We start from the raw sequence: 21432 nt of genomic DNA, 5'->3' as shown, positions 1-21432 counted from the left end.
TATTCTTCGCAATATATATATATATATATATACACGTATATATATATATATATACACGTATATAAAATAAAATACAATTTTACATTTCAGAGGCAATGGAAGAATTGCACGAAAAAGAGATTTGAAAAAGAAATGATAAAAATAAAAATTTTATTTTATTTTATTTTTATTGTATTTTTTCAATATTTTCAATATAAACAGCTTCTGTGGAATATGCATATAAACATATAATTTTATTTTTATTAAAACAAAATTACATTTTTGTTTATTCATTTGATCTATTAATCTAATAAATTTGTAAAGAATAACGCGATTTCCTATTTTGATTTATTATGATTTATACAAATAGATAAATATTAGTTGATTGCATAATAATCTCATATTGATTACAGTTCGAACAGTTAGCATTCACATGGATGGAACGACAGAAGCTTGGTGGCTCGTATTCATCACATAGAGCGCAAAGCGAGAAGCATGTGGTAGTTTGCAGTACGACATTGCAAGCCGACACCATTATGGACTTTCTAAACGAGTTTTACGCCCATCCCTTGCTGCAGGTTAGGCGAACGAATTACGTGCCGTGAATATTTCATTATGCACTAGACGACTTGTGATTTCGTAAAAATTCTTTATCAAGCTTTCAGTTTATCATAGTTAAAGTAGCTGAGGCAATTAAGTTAATTTAAAACATGTCGTCGAATTTAATTTTAATCACGACTACAACGCGATCTGTAAAAATTAAAAATACATTGCTGAATGAGATAAAAATATAATTATAATTATATTAAATAAAAATATAATTATTATAAAATAATTTTAATTTTAATTTAAAATAATTTTAATTTTAATTTTTTATATAAATAATTACGAATAAAAATATACATATTCAATATACTTCTGGTGCATTTATAAAGATCTATGATATTATTATGACTTAAAAAATATGGAGAACGTTAATTAAGTACATTATTTATCTTTCTACACGCTTTTGCTTTAATTTATTTTATCATTTTTAATGTTAATGATTGAAAATGATCTGAACACGAGTAGGACTATTATGTGGTGCTTTTATCACCGATGGAACTCGACACTACAATGCGGATGATTCTGCAAGTGCCAATCTGGGCGCAGAGGGTAATCTACATACAAGGCTCATGCCTGAAGGATGGCGATCTTGCGAGAGCTAGGATGAACGAGGCAGAAGCTTGTTTCGTGTTAGCAGCGAGAAATTATGCTGACAAAACCGCTGCTGACGAACACACTATACTCAGGTCAGCAATAAATGAAAATTGTTCAAGATAATTCGTTAATGAAGTTTATAATTGTCGTTGTAAATTTTATCATCTTCTTACTTTTTTTTTCCTTAATAAAGGTTTCACGTTATAGGTATTAAACATTGCAATTCTAATATTATTCCCGACGATCAATCTCAGACATTTTTCATTTAAGTTTTACTTTAGAATTTAAATAGAAGTTAAGCTTTCCTGTTGACCTTAATCACTTAACTTTCTTTACTTTCAAATTCAGTTGTAAAGCGCAGTTGACTTGTAAGCGAGCACCTAAGACATCGGCTTTCTGTTCAGTAATTCTAATTAAGTCTCGAATTGATAAAAGATCTGTAGATAAAATAAAATAGGAAAAATGAATATTTTATAGATAATCAAATTTTTATTCAAGAAATAATCAAATAATGTTATATAATGAAAATATGTAGTTTATATATGAAAATATATATATGAATATATATTGAAAATATATAATATATGTTTTAAAAAATTCTTTTCCATTCAGCATTCTTTTCATTCAAAATTCTTTTCTTTAACACAGAATTATCTTGAATAATTTGAAAAAAAATTGAATTTAAATCTCATGGATAATTGATTTTGACAATTGTAGATCATGGGCGGTGAAAGATTTTGCGCCCATCGTTCCTCAATATGTTCAAATCTTCCGTCCGGAAAACAAGCTTCATGTGAAGTTCGCGGAGCACGTGGTGTGCGAAGATGAATTTAAATACGCCCTTTTGGCAAATAATTGCACGTGTCCCGGCGCATCGACGTTGGTGACCTTGTTGTTACACACATCCAGGGGACAGTAAGTACTGTTCAAACCATAAAGCATAATTAGACTACAAATTTAGCCACATGCAGTTTTGTAGTGTATACACTCACAAAACTATTCTTCAATATTTATTTAATCTTTAAACATATATAATGAAAGAATTAATTTCAATTCGATGAAATGTATATATTACCAAATTATAAATATATATGTGAGATTGTAAGATTTTATTAAATACTGCAATACATTTATTAAATACTGTAATACATTTTACAAAATAATATACGATGAAATGTGTTATTTTATACTACTGTTTACTCTGTATAATTTTATGTTGTAAACATTACATATTATAAAGATTGCATAAAGACAAAATAATTATAAATTGAAATGTTCTCTTCACAGAGAAGGTCAACAGTCGCAGGAAGAATGGCACAGGCTATATGGTAAATGTTCCGGCAACGAGATTTATCATATAATTCTCGGCGACTCCCGCTTTTTCGGAGAGTACGAGGGAAAATCTTTCACCTACGCATCCTTTCACAGCCACCGGAAATATGGGGTTGCGCTTGTCGCAGTCAGACCGGCGGAACTTCCGGAATTTTACGAGGACACTATCCTGCTGAATCCTGGTAATCTCGCGACACACATTACCGCGGTGTCTTTCCTTTTCTTGGGTACTTTTTCCAGCTTTTTATTTCTTGAATAAAATAAAAAAATAAAGATCTTGAATAATAAGAAACATTACAGAAATTTAGATCTTGTATTTCGCTCTCTGTCAGGAAAGATTATGAATATAATAATAACTAGTAGTAAAAAGGAATAGTAAAAAACAAAATGTTATAAATATATATAGAATAAAAGGCTGCCACAATACGTGCGTCAATTGTGTACTTCTATACGCAGGGCCACGACATATAATGAAGAAGACCGATACTTGCTATTACATGAGCATCACCAAGGAGGAAAATTCCGCGTTCGTGGTCGCGAATAATCAGGGCGGTATTGGCGAGGCAACACAGGTGATCGTCGAGACAAAGACGGACGCGACATCTGCGAATAACGGATCGGCAACGAGTACTCCGACGACCAACGCTGTAACGGCGACCATGAATTCTACAGGGGCAACATCGGCGACAACGACGACGACTACCACGACGATATCGACCAGCTGCACTGGTTGCGGCGATGGGAACGGTACAGCAATCAACAACGGTGCCGACGTGCACCAACGATTTTCCAACAGTTGTAACATTACGCTGAGCGAAACACTCTGCAGACAGGAGACCTGCACGGGGCTCCGTGTGCAGGACCGATCGAACGGTCCCCAAGATCACAGGGCCCCGTTGCCGCAGGTTATTTTGCAGGTCCTCCCTAGCACGCCCATACCAACCCAACACTACAACTTACTCGCATCCAATGTCCACCGTGAGTGTCGCATGCGCCTAGCTATGCTTCTTTTTCTTCTTTTTCAATTTTTATTTTTATCTCTCTTATTTCGCTTTAAAAAATATTATATTATTAATTCATCAGATCATGCCTTTGAAGATGTTCAGAGTTCGGAAAAATAATTAATATAGAATAGTATAGATTAATTATTAATGATTAATTATTAGATTGAGCTATAGATTCAAAAAATTTCGAAAATTTGATTTTAAGAAGATTCTAATATAATTTTTACAAACGAACTCAAAAATTTTACACAATCTGTTCAGGCCTGATTGATATCCAATAATTATAAATTTGAATTATTTATTGTTTATTTGATTGAAAAAGTTTAGCTCTTTGAAAATCAATATTTTTATTTCCAAATGACTTTTTTAGAAACTATTAAAGTTATCATAATGTTAAAACTGAAGTTTTGAAGCAAAAGTATTTCAGAATAAAATTACTCGTTACAAAGAGTCAATGATTCAAAATAAGCATCTGTTCACAAATGATATGAACATGAAAATATTTAACAAATTCTTAGATTTATATCTTTTTTTTTAGTACTTTTATTTGTTGCACTAATAAGCATTGTTAAATATTGCTTAGAAAGTTATCTATAATGTTTATTAAGTGTTTGTATATCATCACACATATACATGTACACATACATAAAACACAATGCTTTACAGCTATGAATGTAAAGTCGCAGCAATAATTAATAAAATAGTAAGCACTATTTTTAGAAAAAGAAGGAATGATAGTGGTTTTGAAATGCAAGTTTAAATAATTTTTTCTATTAATTAAAAAATTGCAACTATTTGATGTACATATATTATCAAATTCTTTTAAAATGTTACAAATTCTTTAAAATATTAATATTTCTAGTTATCCTTTACAGAAATTCACAACATTGTCTGTAAAATATAAATTCTGTTAATAATAATAATTGATAAATAATATAATATTAGTTCTATATAATGTATGTAGATATATAAATCAATATTAGAATTATAAAATTATTTAAATAACTTAAATAATTAGTAGATTTAAAATGTAAAAATTTCAAATTCACAAGAATTATAACTTTGTCCACAAAGTTGTTTTATCATAACTATTTAAATTTTATTGTGTTCTATTATAAAGCGAAATTGTGTTCTATTATAAAGCGAAACGTGGAAGATTCGGGATAACAATGCATATCGAATCGTGCGATTAAATATTTATATACAGGCGTTGATAAAAAATTAACCGACCTAAATGTCGAACGATTCCTTCCTCTTCATTTACGTCTTTATTGATGTGGTTTACGCTTGTACATCGCTTTATGTGTAATCTGCGTGCATATACTATTCATACACCATTCAGCAGTCATCATCAATGATCTTCAGTAAGTGCAGTTTCTGAATAGGAAACTGCAAAACTATAGTGTAAAATATTGCTCGCTTCGTTACGAGCTCTAAGTTCGGCATTCAAGGTAATCTTCCATATAGATTTCGGTTGCGATATAACCGATATACATTAAGATAATAATTTAATATCCATCAGTTATTCAACGTATTCAAAAATATGAAGATAAAAATAGAAAAAGAAGTTGAAATAAACAAAAATATAAATGATTGTAAAAATAGTAATTTATATAAAATTTAATATAATAAAATATCCCAGAAATTGTGTTTCATACGAGTATTAATTAAAGTAATAATTTCTAATTATAATATTTTTGGTATTAAAAATGATATTAAAACAATTATTTTATTAAATTAAAAAGAGATATCAAGCTTTAGTCATAAATGAATTGCAATAATTTTTTAGAGTTTTTATTTATTATTTTTTATTAAAAGAAATGTTTCACTATAAAATGATTCACTATTATTGAATTTAAAAGTACTAAAGAAATATTTTTTTTAATGCAATTGATTAACTTGCTATTGATACCAAAAAATTATTAATCTTAAAAAAATGTCTATTTTGCTAGACTGATATATTCTTGTTTCTTTTAAAATTTTTATAACATAGAAATAAAGTATACAGATATATATAGGAACTACTATGTGATTTGATGTAAGACATTGAATGCTTAGTAGAGAATATGAAAATGTAGGATTATTTATATGTAAAACAAAGAAATATGAAACAACTTTTAATAATTTTTATAATAGAAGTGTGCAAACAAAAATTCGAAATGTACATACATATACAAATGATAAATAATGGAATGAAGTATGGAAAGTTAATTTTTTTTTAAATTGGGGGCCAACTTCACACATGTATGAAATAACATTTCTTTTCTCAATACAGAATTATCGAATTATTTCCCTTCTTAATGACATTATGTTTCTTCTATTAATGTTTATTAGCTTCTATTAATGTTTATTATTATGAAGACATTTCTTTTGATATCCGCAATTTCATAGGACCATTGAATATTAGAGAGTCAATTTCGATATTAGAATCATTTATCGCGGTCTTATATGTTACAGCGACTTATCTCGATCCCGGCGGATTCGGGGATTCGAGGCAATGCTTAAAAGAAGGAGGATCAACGCCACAAACGCCCATCACGGGAAATCATCTTGATGTGCCACGATCTCTCGATCCAAATCCAAATCTACTTAGTCCAGAAATTCTAATGCAAAGGAGAGGTCAGTTTTATTTATTAGTCGTTTAATGCACTAAAGAATACTTTCCAATTAGAGAAAAAAATAATTAATTTTTTTTATTGTATACTAAAGGAAAATATTTAAAAATTGTGTCGAATATAAAATTCTATTATCTGATCTAGTATTATTTATAGTTTGTCATTTTTGTAAAAATTTGTTTTAGTTTCTTATAATCTTTCTATAATTTAAAAACTGATGATTAAAAACTATTTAAAATAATGTTGAACAAAATTTAGAATTAAAATATATTCTTGTGCATTTGACAGATTACCTTTGCGTGAAATATATTAGTTTGAAGCATTTTTAATTAATAGTACTTCTATTGAATAGTATTTCTATTTTTAGAGTTATTGTAACAAATAATTATGCATTTTTCAGTATTTGTATTATATATCAATATTTGTATGATACTATAATAAAATTAAAATATCTATTTATTAAATAGTTGGCTGACATCCTCCTTCTTTATTTCAAATTGATACAATCAAGATAAAATCAAAATTATCTTATACTATGCAAGTTTGTTTAAAATATAACAAACTTTTTCTGAAATATAATATTTTTAGGATAAGGTAAAACATACTCTTTTGTCAATTAAATGTCTTCATGAATATGTCATATTTTAATACTGTTCTCATGTTAAAAATTTAAAATTTTGTGGCTTTGATTTTTTTCAAAACATATAATTGAATACGAGTTATCTATTTTTGAATTCTACTACTTTGAATTCTTAATTTTTAATATTAAAATTAATTTTAAACAAATAAAAATTGTCTTTTTTAAACAAAATTTTTTATAATTGAATAAAAAGTATATATGTCTGACTATTCATCTATGTTTTTGAATTTTAATAAATTATTATCTATTAAATTAAAATTTAAATATTATATATCAAATTGTCATGAAGAAAACTATAATTTTTAATATTAAATATTTATATAGCAATAAGATCATTTAAATTTACACGAACAAAATATTAATTAAGTCAATATTAAATCAATATTAAATCAAGTAGTATTAAGTTAATATTAAATCAACACATTCATTATATTAATGCATTTAGATTGGAAGATAAAATTTCTTATATATAATAAATCATAATAAAACACAAATATATATAAATTTTAAAACGTAAAAGAAGTATCGATATAAGTTAACGAGATATTATTATATATTAGAGAGAGAGAGAGAGAGAGAGAGAGGAGAGATTTTTTGTTTGAAATATTTTAGGAAGCAGAAGACCAAGTATTCTACCAGTACCAGATATGTTGACAAGCTCAACGTTACATCTCCCTGGTCAAGAATCCTTAGACCACGAAGCTGACGAGTCGGAAGATGAAATGGATGATGATGTTCCTTGGAGATCGCCAAGCGAGAAGATCGCGTAAGTATTTTGTCTTTTTCTCGACTTCCACCGTAATATATTACATCAAAGGATATCTATACTGCAGCACGAAGAATAGCTTATTGAGAAATAAATCGAGAAAAAAAAGTATTAGCAAAAATTTTTATCTTTTCTTCTCTTCTTCCGAATTGTTTAATATACGTTATGAATATTTCGACTTTAAGCACAATTGCAAAATTTTCTAAGGACAAACAATTTTGCACTTTGTCTCACTTGCATGATACGGTCTTGTGCAACGGATTTTTTTATTTATGTGCATTATAAACGTATCTCTTATACTTATGCATATTGTATGTATTTTATATTTTTTGTATCTGCACACTATCAATACATCTAAAGATAAATAACTCTTTAAAGACAAATCTGAAATTTTCGAAATTGAATAAATAAATAATAATTTAATTAATAATATTAATTTGTACTATTGTCTTATTATAAAATAATTTTTGATTTATTTTTATAAACTTTTTTAAAAAAGAACAAAAAGTGAAATTAATTATATTTTATTTTTAAATTATTATATATATCGTAGATCAAATTGGATAAAACTATTAAAGTACTTTTGTACGCAATTCACTTTTCTGATATAATTTATATATTTTTAAACATACATATTGATGTTTTATTTTGTATATAAATTAATTCTTAGAATAAAATTATTAACTTATTATTTATTACTTAACTTTTTATTCATTAGACTTAAATTGGATTTCTTTCTTAGTTCTTAGAATCTCTAGAAATTGTCATGCAAAATTAACAGAAAAAGAGAGAAAATAGCTGTACAATATTTTATCTATTAGAAATCATTTTATTTACATTTTCTTTAAACTTAATAAGTAAAATTCTCATAAAATTAATAACATTATATTTTTAGTTACCAATTTTTTTAATTCCATTTTATACATTATTGTGAAATTCTAAAAAACCTCTGCTGAAGAATACGATGAAGATGGGGTCACTCATCATCATTCATATTTTTCTAAAAAAAAATCGTGCAATACGACTCGACACGTTTTTAATTTAATGACATCATTAGTGTTAAAACGCGGACGCGTCAGGAACCATTGTAACGTTAATTCTATGCCATTGAAAAAGAGGATACTTACGTAGGTATTCCGGGAATTATATGAATATGCTGTGTACTTCCTGGCTCTTCACAATATGTTTTCATCTTTATCTTACGTTTTCTCGACATCATGATCATGTCAGCAAGTTAGTATTAGTTCGCGTGGGCGAACAGTGTAATGAAACGACCTATATTTGCATCCTCTAACTTTTATGCAATAAACAGAAATGGTTTCAATTAGAAAATATTGTTCCGTTAGTTCGAATCTGAAATTTTATAGAGATTAATTTATAGTATAATTATTAAAATTTATAATTATTAAAATTTATAATTAGTAAAATTATCAAAAAATGTATAATATATTATTAAAATCTTAATTTAATCTCAATTTCAAAATTAAATCTTAATTAAATCTTAATTTAAAATTTTAGAACGTGTAAATAATCATTATATACGTCATTTACTCTGTTATCTTTAATGAGCCTGTATGTACTCATGGACATAAAAACTTTATCTTTGAATATTCTATATTTTAATAACGGATATTTTAATAAACGGATTCCAAAATTGCCGTTTTATCATAAAATATTTATAATAATAAAATAATTAAAAATTTGTTTCCTTAATTATCAATTACGAATTTTCAATTTATTGCAGAAAATATTAAATCATGTATATACTTAAATATCTATGAATTATTTTAAAGCATTTATGGAAAATTTTAATATTAATTGTGAATTTCAAATATATTAACAATAAAATTTTATCTTAAATTTTGATTAAAAATTTATTTAAAATTGACATTATAATTAATAGATAATTTGTTTTTACCTCTTAATTTTTATTTTATGTGTCTATTTTTTATGAAAATATAATTATGAAAAATATAATTATGAAAAAACTTTCTTTGTAATAATTAATATTATGTGCCTGTTGTACAGATAAAGATTACGCATTCCCTAAAATTTTATGTAAATAATGAAGAATATTAAAATATATGTGTATGTGTATTTTATCATTTATACTATATATAAAATGCTAGAAGTAGATAAGAAATATTTTCGGACTTTTGAATAAATATGGGCTTATTAGAGATGACAGGATAAATGATATGTACAGGTTTTCTCTAACTTGAGCATCTAAAATATATTGTTTTTAATAATACAATAAAATATCAAAGGAAAAATTATTCGTTTGGAAAGAGTAAAAGTTATGATAAGCAAAAAGTTCTTTTCATAGTTATATTTTTTGAGATTTCGAGATTATTGCTATTTTTTTAATAAAATAAAATTTTTTACATAATATTATTTCTATTTATTATGGATATAAAAACATTAAAATAATTATTTAAAAAAATTAATAATTTACGAAATATTTTATACTTTATTTTTTTATAAGTATATTCTAATATACTTTTATACACAGAATAATGGGATGAATCAATAAGAAAATTTATACATATGTATGTGTGCGTACGTATTGATATAGAAATATGATATATCAACGACATGTAAATCGTACATGTGTTCCTACTAAATTGATAATATAGACTGCTTTAGGATCTTCTTAATATCGCAATAATCTTGAAATCTGAAAAAATATGATTTAAAAAAAATTTTGCTTATCATAATGTCTACTCTTTCAAAACAAACAATTTTTCTTTTTAATATTTTTATATCGTAAAAACAACAGAGCCATTTTAAATATTCAAGTAGAAAAATACTCTGTGCGCGATCATTGTAAATTTTTTAAATGAAAATTTTTTAATGGCTTTAATATTTCTTAGTTTAATAGTCTTAAGTAGCATTAGTGCTATGCCTATATAGCTAGCAGTAAATATGATCTCTGATATCTCTCCATAGAAAATTTGGAATGTGTTTTTGTGCAAAACAATATTGAGCTTCGAAATAGGTCCCCAGAGTCCCCAGAGTTAGATCCACATATGAATTTTTTTTATTACAATTTGTATTATTTTATATTTTTATTCATCTTTCTGATTGTAAGAAGTGTAAAGTATTGAACACAATAGATCAGATGGTTTTATGCGCAACGCAAATGTTTTGTCGCACTGCAGTTTATATTCATCTTTGATCGATTATAATCGTGCAAATTAATGGTCAATGTATCCTGTCTCAATGTCTCTCAATGCCTGTTTCACTAACGGCACCGGACGGTGCCGTTGAATTGCTGCTCGATGCTGTCCTGCCTGACACCTTATATGTTCTCATGGATGTTTTCGATGTCTTCCTTCTTGCATCGTCCTTGTGCACTGCCGTCTTGCCGCACGACTTCTATCCAGCAGCTTCAAAGGGTGAGTCTCTTACATAACGCTTCTACACGTTTCTAGTTGATTTGCTTATTTATTTATTAAAATATATTTTATTTGTTTTAATTTTACTTATTATAATATAGTTTATGTATAGTACGTCTTACATAACTTAGAGATTTGCTTGTTAAAATGGGGTCGTAAGTATATATCGGAAAGTAATAGTATTTCGACATCAAGAGAAAACACTGTTGTAATAAATATAATATACAGTTATATGCAATTATATATATGCAGTTTTTTTTAATTACTGAATCAATATAAATCATTATAATATTTTAAATGTTTATTAAGTACATATCGCACAAGCCATATATAAAAATTATATAATATCAAATCTACAATAAAATATAATTAATATCATATATATATTAATTCAGAACAGTAATTTTAATTTTGTTATTATTTAAAAAGAAATTAATAACGATTAACATAAAAATTGAAGTTCTATACAAAACTTGTATTTACAATCGTTAATTTTCTCATTAAAAAATTCTTAAATATTTCTAATTAATCATGTATATAAATAATTTTAGTATATAATTTATAAACACAATAACGAGCATGATAAATGCTTCCGGTCAAACATGATACTATCTCAATATTGAACTATTTATAGTTTAGATCGCGTGACATGAAGATACTCAAGAAATCCGAGAGTATAGTGTAAACTGACTTGCACCCTTTCATCTTTTTAAAATGACTTACCTTCAGCTTTCAAGGAACTGAAAACCAATAAATAACGTTCAAGAGAGTTCGAGCTCTTTTCATAGAAGATCTACATATTTTTATAGAATACGCATATTTTATAGAAAAATAATTATTATATAAATATACTTATATTCGTAAATATATTAATACAAAACATAAAAAAAAATTAATTTAATGTCCATTCTGTAACTTTTAACGACAGTTCGATATCGTTATGTTGTTGCATAGCTTCTTTGCTATATACATCTGCATAACAAGTATATCGACATTGTCATTAAAAATTACAGAAATACAGTCGGAATACAATCGAGATTTGTTTTTTTTACAATCGAGATTTGTTCTTTTTACATATTAATAATACGTTTTTCTTCAAATATCATTGGGTTGTTCCAAGCAACATTTGATACTTAACAACAGGCACATGATGCCAAAATTTAGCATCTTACGCTGAGCTGATTGAAGCCAAATAATTTTAACAATATTACAGAATTGTCAAGGGATTTCCGCCAGTTTCACCTTTCATTGGAGTCTCGCCAACTTTATGTTATCTTCTTAAAGAAAAGAAACCTCTCTGTTGCCTTCAGCTGGCTCAGGTATGTATAACACTGCAGATTGAAAAATAAAAATAAATTTTAAAAATTATATATAAAATTTTAACGATTTCATAATTCTTTTTTCTATTTTATTAGGTGTGTCAGCATTGCAGTTATAGAAACGCCAAAGAATATAACTGGCAGAATAAAACCATTATATTGGCAGCGGATTATGCTAGCAATGGAATTTATAATTTTATAATACCACTGAGGGCACATTTTAGGTATTTATTGCATTATTAATATATAATTGTTTATTGATAAACATTACAGTTTGTACACTAAACTCCATAAAATGTTTCCATATATTAAGCAGAAATTTATGTTATTTCACAATTATATTAATACTTTGATTTAAAATATCTCAAATATTTTAAAATATTATTGCAAATATAATTGCAAGAGTTATTAAAAGCTAATTTTAATTAGCTAAAGCCGTTTATAATTAACTGTATTTTTTAATATAAAATGTTTAATATAAAATTTTTAAAAATCTTTCACATATATTTTTCGTATATATATATATATATATATATATATATTTTTTTCTAAACATTTTTTAAAAATAATTATATTCAAAATATTTTTAAAATCGCATATGATTTTAAAGACAATAGATCACAATCACAGAGGATGTTGTTTTTTACTAAATACTGTTAAGTATTTTGTATTGCCAATTAAGAGAGAGAGAATAATTGCATATTTATTAAAATTAAAAGGGAATTGAATGAAGGGAATATCATTGGTCAACTAATATAAATAGATATGAGGAGGAGCTATCAATTAATAAACAGGAACATTTGCCAGGTCGAAAACATCATTAAATCCGATCATCCTTTTGCTGGAGAGAAAACCGGAAATAGCATTTCTCGATGCAGTGTCCTACTTTCCATTAGTCTATTGGATGCGTGGTTCTATCGACTGTTTAGATGATCTTCTCCGAGCTGGTATTACTTTGGCGGAAAACGTCGTAGTCGTAAACAAAGAACTCAATAATTCCGCCGAGGAAGATACCCTAGCTGATTGCAACACGATTGTTGCAGTGCAGACTATGTTCAAGTGAGCGCTTACACGATATGTCTTGCAAAAACGAAAATTATTCGTGAAATATTTCGAGTATATTTCATAACTGTTATTCCGATTATTGATAACTTAAGTTGCAAAAGAGAATTGTATTGCTGTTTATTAATTTAAAATAAATTATTTTTTTACATAATACATAGTATATGTTCTATTCTCTAAATATACTAAATATAATATCTTTAAATAAACAGATTATTTTGATGCCTACTTATAATGATGTAAAAATAAAATAATGTTTGCAATGTATAATTACATAAATTGGATTATAAAAATTAGTAGATTAAATAAGAAAATTAAGATATATTTTCATAGTGTAACGGTAAATATAGTTAAAGGAGGGACTGTTAATAAAATTATGTATTATATTCTCATTTTTTATGAGATTGTTCTCTTTTTTTGATAGATTCTTCCCAAGCATAAAGAGCATAACAGAATTGTCCCAGTCGAGTAATATGCGTTTCATGCAGTTTCGGGCACACGACAAGTACGCTTTGCATCTCAGCAAAATGGAAAAGGTACTCCTCAGTGCTACTACCGATGACAACTCTGATGAGCCTTCGATGGGCTCCCCGGTAACACGATATCACTCATTCTCCAACCTCTGATTGATTGATTGTTGAATTGATTGATCGATTGCTACATACCTAATGTTATCGTCGCTCTCGTATTAATATTCACCTGATCTAAAAATACTACATCAATCATAAAATTAATATTTTGCATAATCCGACGCAAACTTATTTATCAATATCGGTAAAATTGTAACAAAAAATATTTTTGTAGTTGAAACTTATAAATTTATTTCTTCTATTTTATTTTGTCCTACTTTGCTGTTTTCCGGCATAGCTTTTATACAAATCTAATTTCGGTGGATGTAGCGTTCGAGGTTGCGGCAAACTTAAAAGGATGCTTTCTAAGATTTGCGATCACCGGCCTCGTAAAGTCATGCCGTTGGAAGCGGGAAGAAATTACAAGAGTAAAGTCGCTCCGCGCGGAAATCACTTTGCTCTAAGTGCTGCTTTCCGCATCCATCCTCGTCGTGCCGCTTGTCAACTTTATCAATGCCATCGCATCTTTACTTTATTCTTTGGTTCGCAATATATACACAAAAGAATCCATAAAATTTTTTAAAATAAAATTCTAAAGAGAATAAACCGTAGAGATTATGTTATGACTAGCTTTTAGTATCAGTTTTTTAAATTGGTCATTATATGAATATTATTTCGTACAAAATAAACAATTTTTTTTTCAAACAAATATGTAGATTATTGGAAGAAATGTTTAATTTTTATATTAATTATGATTAATTATGAATTGATTATACATACAATCAGAATAATAAGTCGATTATAAATAATCGACTTATAAATAATAAATAAATAAAATCATTTTTAAGTACATATATTAATTAGAAGTACCCAATAGCAAATTTTAAGATAGAGAAGTTTTTTAATAATTATTATTTTATGAAATATTTTACAAGAGCGATGAAAACATAGAAAATATTGATAACTTTATGAACATTTTAAAAGTAGTCGCTTATGAACTTACATATTATAGGTATCGATGCATGAATAATTAACTGATTATCTCTTGTATTGTCCCATGTTATTGTCCCATTGCACTCAATATAGCGATAGCTATTCTTTAGTACACGTACATTAATATTAAATTAAATATTATAACATGATAACACATGTCTTGAAATTGATGCTAAATAGATTAGAATCCTTGAAAATATCATAAATTTTTTCATTTTTTGCACAAATATATACATATATTATTTTATTTTTCTGCATTATATTCAAAGCACACATTCAATTAACTTGCATTACCTGGCATTTTTTTATATATACATTGAGAGTCATGCAAGATGTGTGACACGCGTAATGATTCAAAAATTGTAATGTAATTCCAACAATATTGCAGTAAGCTTTGGGTATTTTTACTTCACTACCTTTTACGCTACTTACACAAGTGATAAGGATAGCTTTGGCCCATTTTTACAAATATTTTAAAATAATCTCATTATTTTGTTTTATCCAAATTTTCTTTATTTACAAATGACATATAAGAAACTTCAACGTATCTCTCGCTTTTGAGACGTCACGATTCAATATGGCCGCAACTAATTATTTAAATCCTTAAGATCCTAATTACGTTGGTATTAATATAAATCTTAAAACATTTTACATATTAGTTTTGCAAATTAAAAATTTCCGAAAAGTTTAAAGATCGAAGATGAATCGTACAGTGTGACATATCAAACAAAAAAAAAACGAAAGTCACACTGTACGATTCATCTTCGATCTTTAAACTTTTAATTTATATTCTTTTGTATGAAGAGAAAAAAGTTGTAGATTATTTATGTCACATCATTTTCATGCTGTATTACATGATGCGATGCGGATATTCGAAAATGTACAATATTTAAAATATTAGGTTTTATTATAATGTATATAGATATTAAAGTGCGTCACATTTCAATATTTAAATCGGATTTAACTGGAATTATTAAAAGAAAAAATGAAAAAGTTAATTCTATCCAATATTATATAAATCTAGTACATTTTATGTAATTCTTGGATGGCATCATATATTGCGTTGGATGACGGATTTTTTTATTTAATACACTCTTTGATGATATGTTATAGATTGCTAGATCAATGTTGATTAATTTTTTTTAATTATTTTATTTTAAGTAACAACGTATTTTTAACGTTTTATTTATTTATGATAATAATATATGGTTTAGGATTTACAATTCTTATTGCTTGCATTTGTTTGCTAGAAATATTCATTGGAGCTTAAAAATTTATATTGTTTGCCTGATTGAAAATGTTGACACATTCGGGGCATATTTAAATGAGAAGAGAGAAATATTTATATACGGGGAGACCCGGGAGATGTATGAAGGTTTATAACAAATTTTAGGAGCGATTGGATGCTGTAATCGGGATATTATTTATAAATATATAAATAAAATTGATGAATGGTAATGTTTACAGAGAGAAAAGGAAAGAGGATCTCACATATCGTATATGTTTCGATTGCCGTTCGCTGCTGGCAGTGTCTTCAGCGCTTCGATGTTAGATACTTTGCTTTATCAAGCATTCGTTAAGGATTACGTAATAACATTCGTAAGACTATTATTGGGAGTAGATCAAGCGCCAGGATCTGGATTTCTTACATCGGTAAGTAATTATTTAAAATATATTATCATATAATGATAATATATTTAATAAAATAGAATTATTTTGAAATATATTATGTATATTAGTAGAAAATATAAAATATATTATGTTAATAGGAAATCTGCAAATATGATGAACATATATTTAATGTCTTCATATTAGTTAATTCCTTTGATATACAGAATGTCTTATTTTAATTTTCACGGAAAAATGTCTCAGACAAAGCTACACAGCCTGGCAAGGCATAATTTATTTTCATTTGACAACTCCAAAAAAATTAATCTTTTTGAATTATGACAATTTTGATGAGTTTTTTTAAATTATCCTTTTTGTGATAATTTTGATACTGTTTTTTGAATCAATTATTCACTTTTGATGATTGATAGGGTAATGTTTATTCAATTTATTTATGGTAATAACTCGAGAATCGTTTTTTAAGTTGTGTTACTTTTGAAGTAAAGAAACAATATAATAGGAATTATAAAGAGTTATGAATATATTTATAAAGAATTATAAAAAATATTCTACAATACTTGATTATTTATACTATTGGCGAATATAATGGAAACAATTGCAGATGCGCATAACGAAGGATGACATGTGGATAAGAACATACGGCAGATTATATCAAAAACTTTGTTCGACTACTTGCGAAATTCCAATTGGAATATACAGAACACAAGATACTACTGTATCTGACTCCTCGCATGTAAGTGTAATTTTAAATTTCTCATCTAGAAAGAAATATAGTCGAAGTAGAATTTGTTACTTGTATTTTCTAAAAACAGGAAAATTCTTTGAATGGCGGCTGTGAGTAGCGCATGGTTGTGCTCTCGCTCCTTCTTTTGATTTCGTTTCCTGCTCCATTTCTTCTCGTGGCATTTCTCGGCCTATTCCTACCGCGCATAAATAACGAACCGGAATCGTTGCATCTTGTCGAACTTTCATAGCACGTTTATCTCCCTAATTCATTGGTCTTTGCGTCTTTGACATGCATAGTATTAGATTTAGTGTGCTCGATGCATACAGCTTTCGTTTAAACTCTAATTATAAAATACAGTAAGAAAATAATAGAATTTTAATTAATAGTTATTTTGATAATATATGAACTTTAGTGTATGCTTTGATAGATAAAATTCTTCTACTAAATCAAAAACGATAGGGCGTTCAAACACAATTCGTCTAACAAATACATACAATACAAAGCGCTTGTGTTTTCGAGTGTTAATATCCTCAGCGAGAAGCACTTCGATGGAAGAAATCGAGCGAGCGACCTAATCGAGCCACAGCAACGTGCTGTATTCAGACGCGAAACACGGCCGCGACGCTATACGAAATCGCAGCATTGTAGATGCACTATCATTAGTAAGGGTAGAATTGCTTGTCGTTTTAACAGGGCGACTCAGATGCGGAAAGCGACGCCGGCGTCGGTGTGACGTACAAGGTGCGTCATTCGGCGGCAGCTTCGTGCCTTGCAAATTGCGGTACTCGTGACAAGGGTGCATCTGCTGTGAGTAAAACGTCGATGTGGTGGCTGTTCTTTCTTTCTGATCGTTTTACTACCTACTTCTATCTTATTCTCCATACGCTTCTATTTCACTATCGCTCTGCCTCTTTCTCTTTCTCTCTTCTTCTTCCTCATTCACACTTTCTCTGATGGACGTCCAGACTTGTCTGCCGCAGCTCAGCAGCGCATGTGAAACGTATCTCCCCGAGATTGATTACACACACATCAGGAATTTTTAATCGTCTTCGCGAAGCCAAAGATGTTCTTATCTGTTATATAGATTTAAGATCGATTGTGGCGTTCAGAGTCGATATCGAGAAGGTGGCGATAACAGTGAAATGCGATAACAGTTTTTGTAATATCATAAAAGCTGCGCGCGTTAAGCCACTTGTTGCATATGAAAAGATAAATATGCACATATTTGTCAATTTGAATTTATTACGTTATGTACGTTATATACGTTTGATAGTTCATATAAATATTAACCGATTTCTCGACAAGTTTATAAATCTCTTTTTATAACGAGCAATAATCACACACTCGATCAAGATTGTATTAAAAAGTATTACAAAGTTTCTTATTTGCATTACAATGTCCTACAAAAAAACTGCAATTCTTTACTTTATTCTGCACTTTATAAAGAGCACTTAATCTCGAGTGCACAATGCAACACTATTTTATCACTATTTTATTATACAAAATTAAAAGGTGGAATAATCAATGCATTATTTAGGCCACCTCATTGATATTATCGATCGTCACATCAGAATACTTGTTTCAGTGCACAAGCGCAGATTTATATTAATACGTTATATTTTTTTCATATACTGCCAGTATTCGGTGAGTCTTGGTGATGAGGCACGTGACAATCATGCGCAGCAAATCGAACGAGCGGAGATTGCGAACTTGGTGCGTTCACGGATGGAATCGCTAAACCTCCCGGTTGCTGACTATGACGATGTATCGGAGAAGCGTAATAGTCTCTCCTATGTGATTATCAATCCAAGCTGCGACCTAAAACTCGAAGAAGGTGACATTGTATATTTGGTGCGACCCAGCCCATTCTCCGCACAGAAGACCTTCGAACGACACAACTCTCGCCGTAAGAGCAACATCAGTTTTTGTTCGGCGCAGCTAGTATCGCAAATGAGCGCAGCAGTTGCAGCAGCAGGTCTACAGACCGGCGGACCGGGTAGTCGTCGCGGTTCCAGCATAGGTTTAGCTAGGGCGCCACCTTTAGGGACGACCAAATCAAATTCACTATCTTTACCAGATAGTCCTACCGTGGCCGGTACTTTGCGCGGTCGTTCAAACTCATTGAGGGTGGTCGATGATATTTTGCTGCGACGCAGTAATTCTCTGAGGCAGGGTTTGACGACCAGGAGAAAGAGTAGTTTGGAGGATATCGGTTTGGGTGCGCTTTCACACCCTTCTAATCACAACTCGATCAAGATCGCCTTGAATGGCTCAATTGGTTTGGAGGTGACACCGCCAGAGGAAGGTTCGCAGGCTGGTATTGGAGCTAGCAATACCGGTATTCTCGACGTAGGTCTGCCTTCCATGCCGGAACTTAATGCAGCCTTCGGACCCAGTCTCGGCGCAGGCCTTGGCGGTTCCTTGGGTGGTCTCTACGATCCACCCTCTCTTCAGTGTCCAATGGGTTCGCCCTGCCAATCACCGCAGATGCAGGGTACCACACAAGATCCGCAACATATACAGGGGACAATAGTATGATATAACCTAATGTGGGGACGCAGGCTCTCCGGCGTGGCACGAAATAAGTGGCTGTAGCGTTCCCACATAGCGTTTAATGCTAGGCGACATCAAGAATGATGTCCTTATGATTATAATGATTATAACAGATCGATAAAGGATATTTTAACATCGTATTTCGTGGGACTGATTAAGCCAAATGGATGAGACGGAGAGCAAGGTGTTTCGATGAAATTGACATCAGACTAATGACTATTGCGAGTATAGAAGATATATTTTGCAATAGGTAAAGTAAAGTTGGGATGAGATTATTTCGAATTTAACTTAGTTCTGACTCTCTTAGAATTAATTTATGTATTATAGTCTTTAGTCCTCAAATGTAAATACATAAATTTAATAACTTTTATTACAAGTAAATAATTCACAGATTATTAATGCAGTTCGTTGTTATTGATATTCAAATTATTTTAATTATCAATCATTAAGATTTACGAAAATAAATTTTTATAAAATAATGATTGATATTAAATTTTTAATTTTAGATTTTGATATTAATATTATTGAATTATTCCTAATATATAAAATTTTTTTTCGCTTAAAAATGACGCGATTTATGACAATTTATGGATTTAAATACAAATATATCATAACTGTGATATGTCAACTCATTGATTTTCTGAAAAGTATGCTTTATATTTATGAAGAGTCTCGTCGGAAATCTCAAAATGCTATCATGATTATTGATAAAGAATCGCGTCAATCAGAAACCGATATATACGCCCTCTTTATTATTAGAAGGCGATATAAAATTACATTACGAGCTTATGCTATGTTATATTTTCTTTTTATAATTTGTACTAAAGTCCATGGCACATAAGCCTATGGCACATACAAAAACGTAAGGTAATAAAATGTAAGCAGTAAGAAAATTATAGCATTGGATTCACTACTAATCTTATGGTCTCTATTGTGGCCAATTTACAGCTTACGTCTCACTATCTTATATTTTTGTATATGCTATATAGGCTTAATAACAGCTACGTTTTTAAAACGTTTTGCTCTCTAGGTCGCCTTTAGCGAATTAACATTCGCGTCTACGACTTCATTCATCGGGCAGTAACTTATATAAAATAGTGTACGAAATGGCACTTAAAAACGCTTTGTATGATGGTTGATAAGCATATATTTTTAATCACTTGTAATCTGAACATACAATACAAATTGCTACAAATTTACTTCATTTCCTGAATTGTGGGAGATTTGAAAAATACTTTGTTTAAATATGAAATGTAACAAAAAATTGCTGTAAATCTTATTTTTTAAATATTATTTATATTTATTTTCAATCATTTTCTTTTAATCAAGATAGAGAGAAAAAATTAGATTTTTTATTAAATGTTAATCTTTTAATTAATAATTGTCACAATTATAATTAATAATTTTAAATATAATTAATAATTTTAAAATTAAATCACAATTTACAATAAATGCTTGTCCGTCTATTTCATACATTTTCGAAATACAATTACCGAGAGTACAATATAAATCTTCTATAATGTATTTCTCGATTCTTATCTAGCGTTGCGCTCAGCGATCGAGCGTGAATAATTTTGTAATAGAAAGAAATTTATGGCGAGAGTCTATTATATATATATATATATATATATATATATATATATATA

The 21432-nt window shown here is 28.7% G+C and overlaps 1 protein-coding gene across 1 annotated transcript in view; it reads left to right on the top strand.

Annotated features, from left to right (window-relative positions):
* The window catches only part of LOC105627382 (potassium channel subfamily T member 1-like), a 56730-nt gene extending 36959 nt beyond the window's left edge, over positions 1 to 19771 (top strand). Inside the window, exons 4-18 of the mRNA XM_012208665.1 lie at positions 393 to 557; positions 1051 to 1271; positions 1897 to 2094; positions 2467 to 2693; positions 2968 to 3489; positions 5973 to 6134; positions 7410 to 7536; positions 12148 to 12253; positions 12350 to 12477; positions 13061 to 13312; positions 13740 to 13908; positions 16345 to 16530; positions 17108 to 17239; positions 17927 to 18040; positions 18872 to 19771. Of these exons, the coding sequence (XP_012064055.1) occupies positions 393 to 557; positions 1051 to 1271; positions 1897 to 2094; positions 2467 to 2693; positions 2968 to 3489; positions 5973 to 6134; positions 7410 to 7536; positions 12148 to 12253; positions 12350 to 12477; positions 13061 to 13312; positions 13740 to 13908; positions 16345 to 16530; positions 17108 to 17239; positions 17927 to 18040; positions 18872 to 19771 (3609 nt within the window). The remainder of the gene's footprint in view (positions 1 to 392; positions 558 to 1050; positions 1272 to 1896; positions 2095 to 2466; positions 2694 to 2967; positions 3490 to 5972; positions 6135 to 7409; positions 7537 to 12147; positions 12254 to 12349; positions 12478 to 13060; positions 13313 to 13739; positions 13909 to 16344; positions 16531 to 17107; positions 17240 to 17926; positions 18041 to 18871) is intronic.
* Positions 19772 to 21432: the final 1661 nt, after the last annotated feature.

Source organism: Atta cephalotes (assembly GCF_000143395.1).
Source record: "Atta cephalotes unplaced genomic scaffold scaffold00008, whole genome shotgun sequence".
Classification (NCBI taxonomy): Eukaryota; Metazoa; Arthropoda; class Insecta; order Hymenoptera; family Formicidae; genus Atta; species Atta cephalotes.
This window is presented reverse-complemented; position numbering and strand designations above follow the sequence as displayed.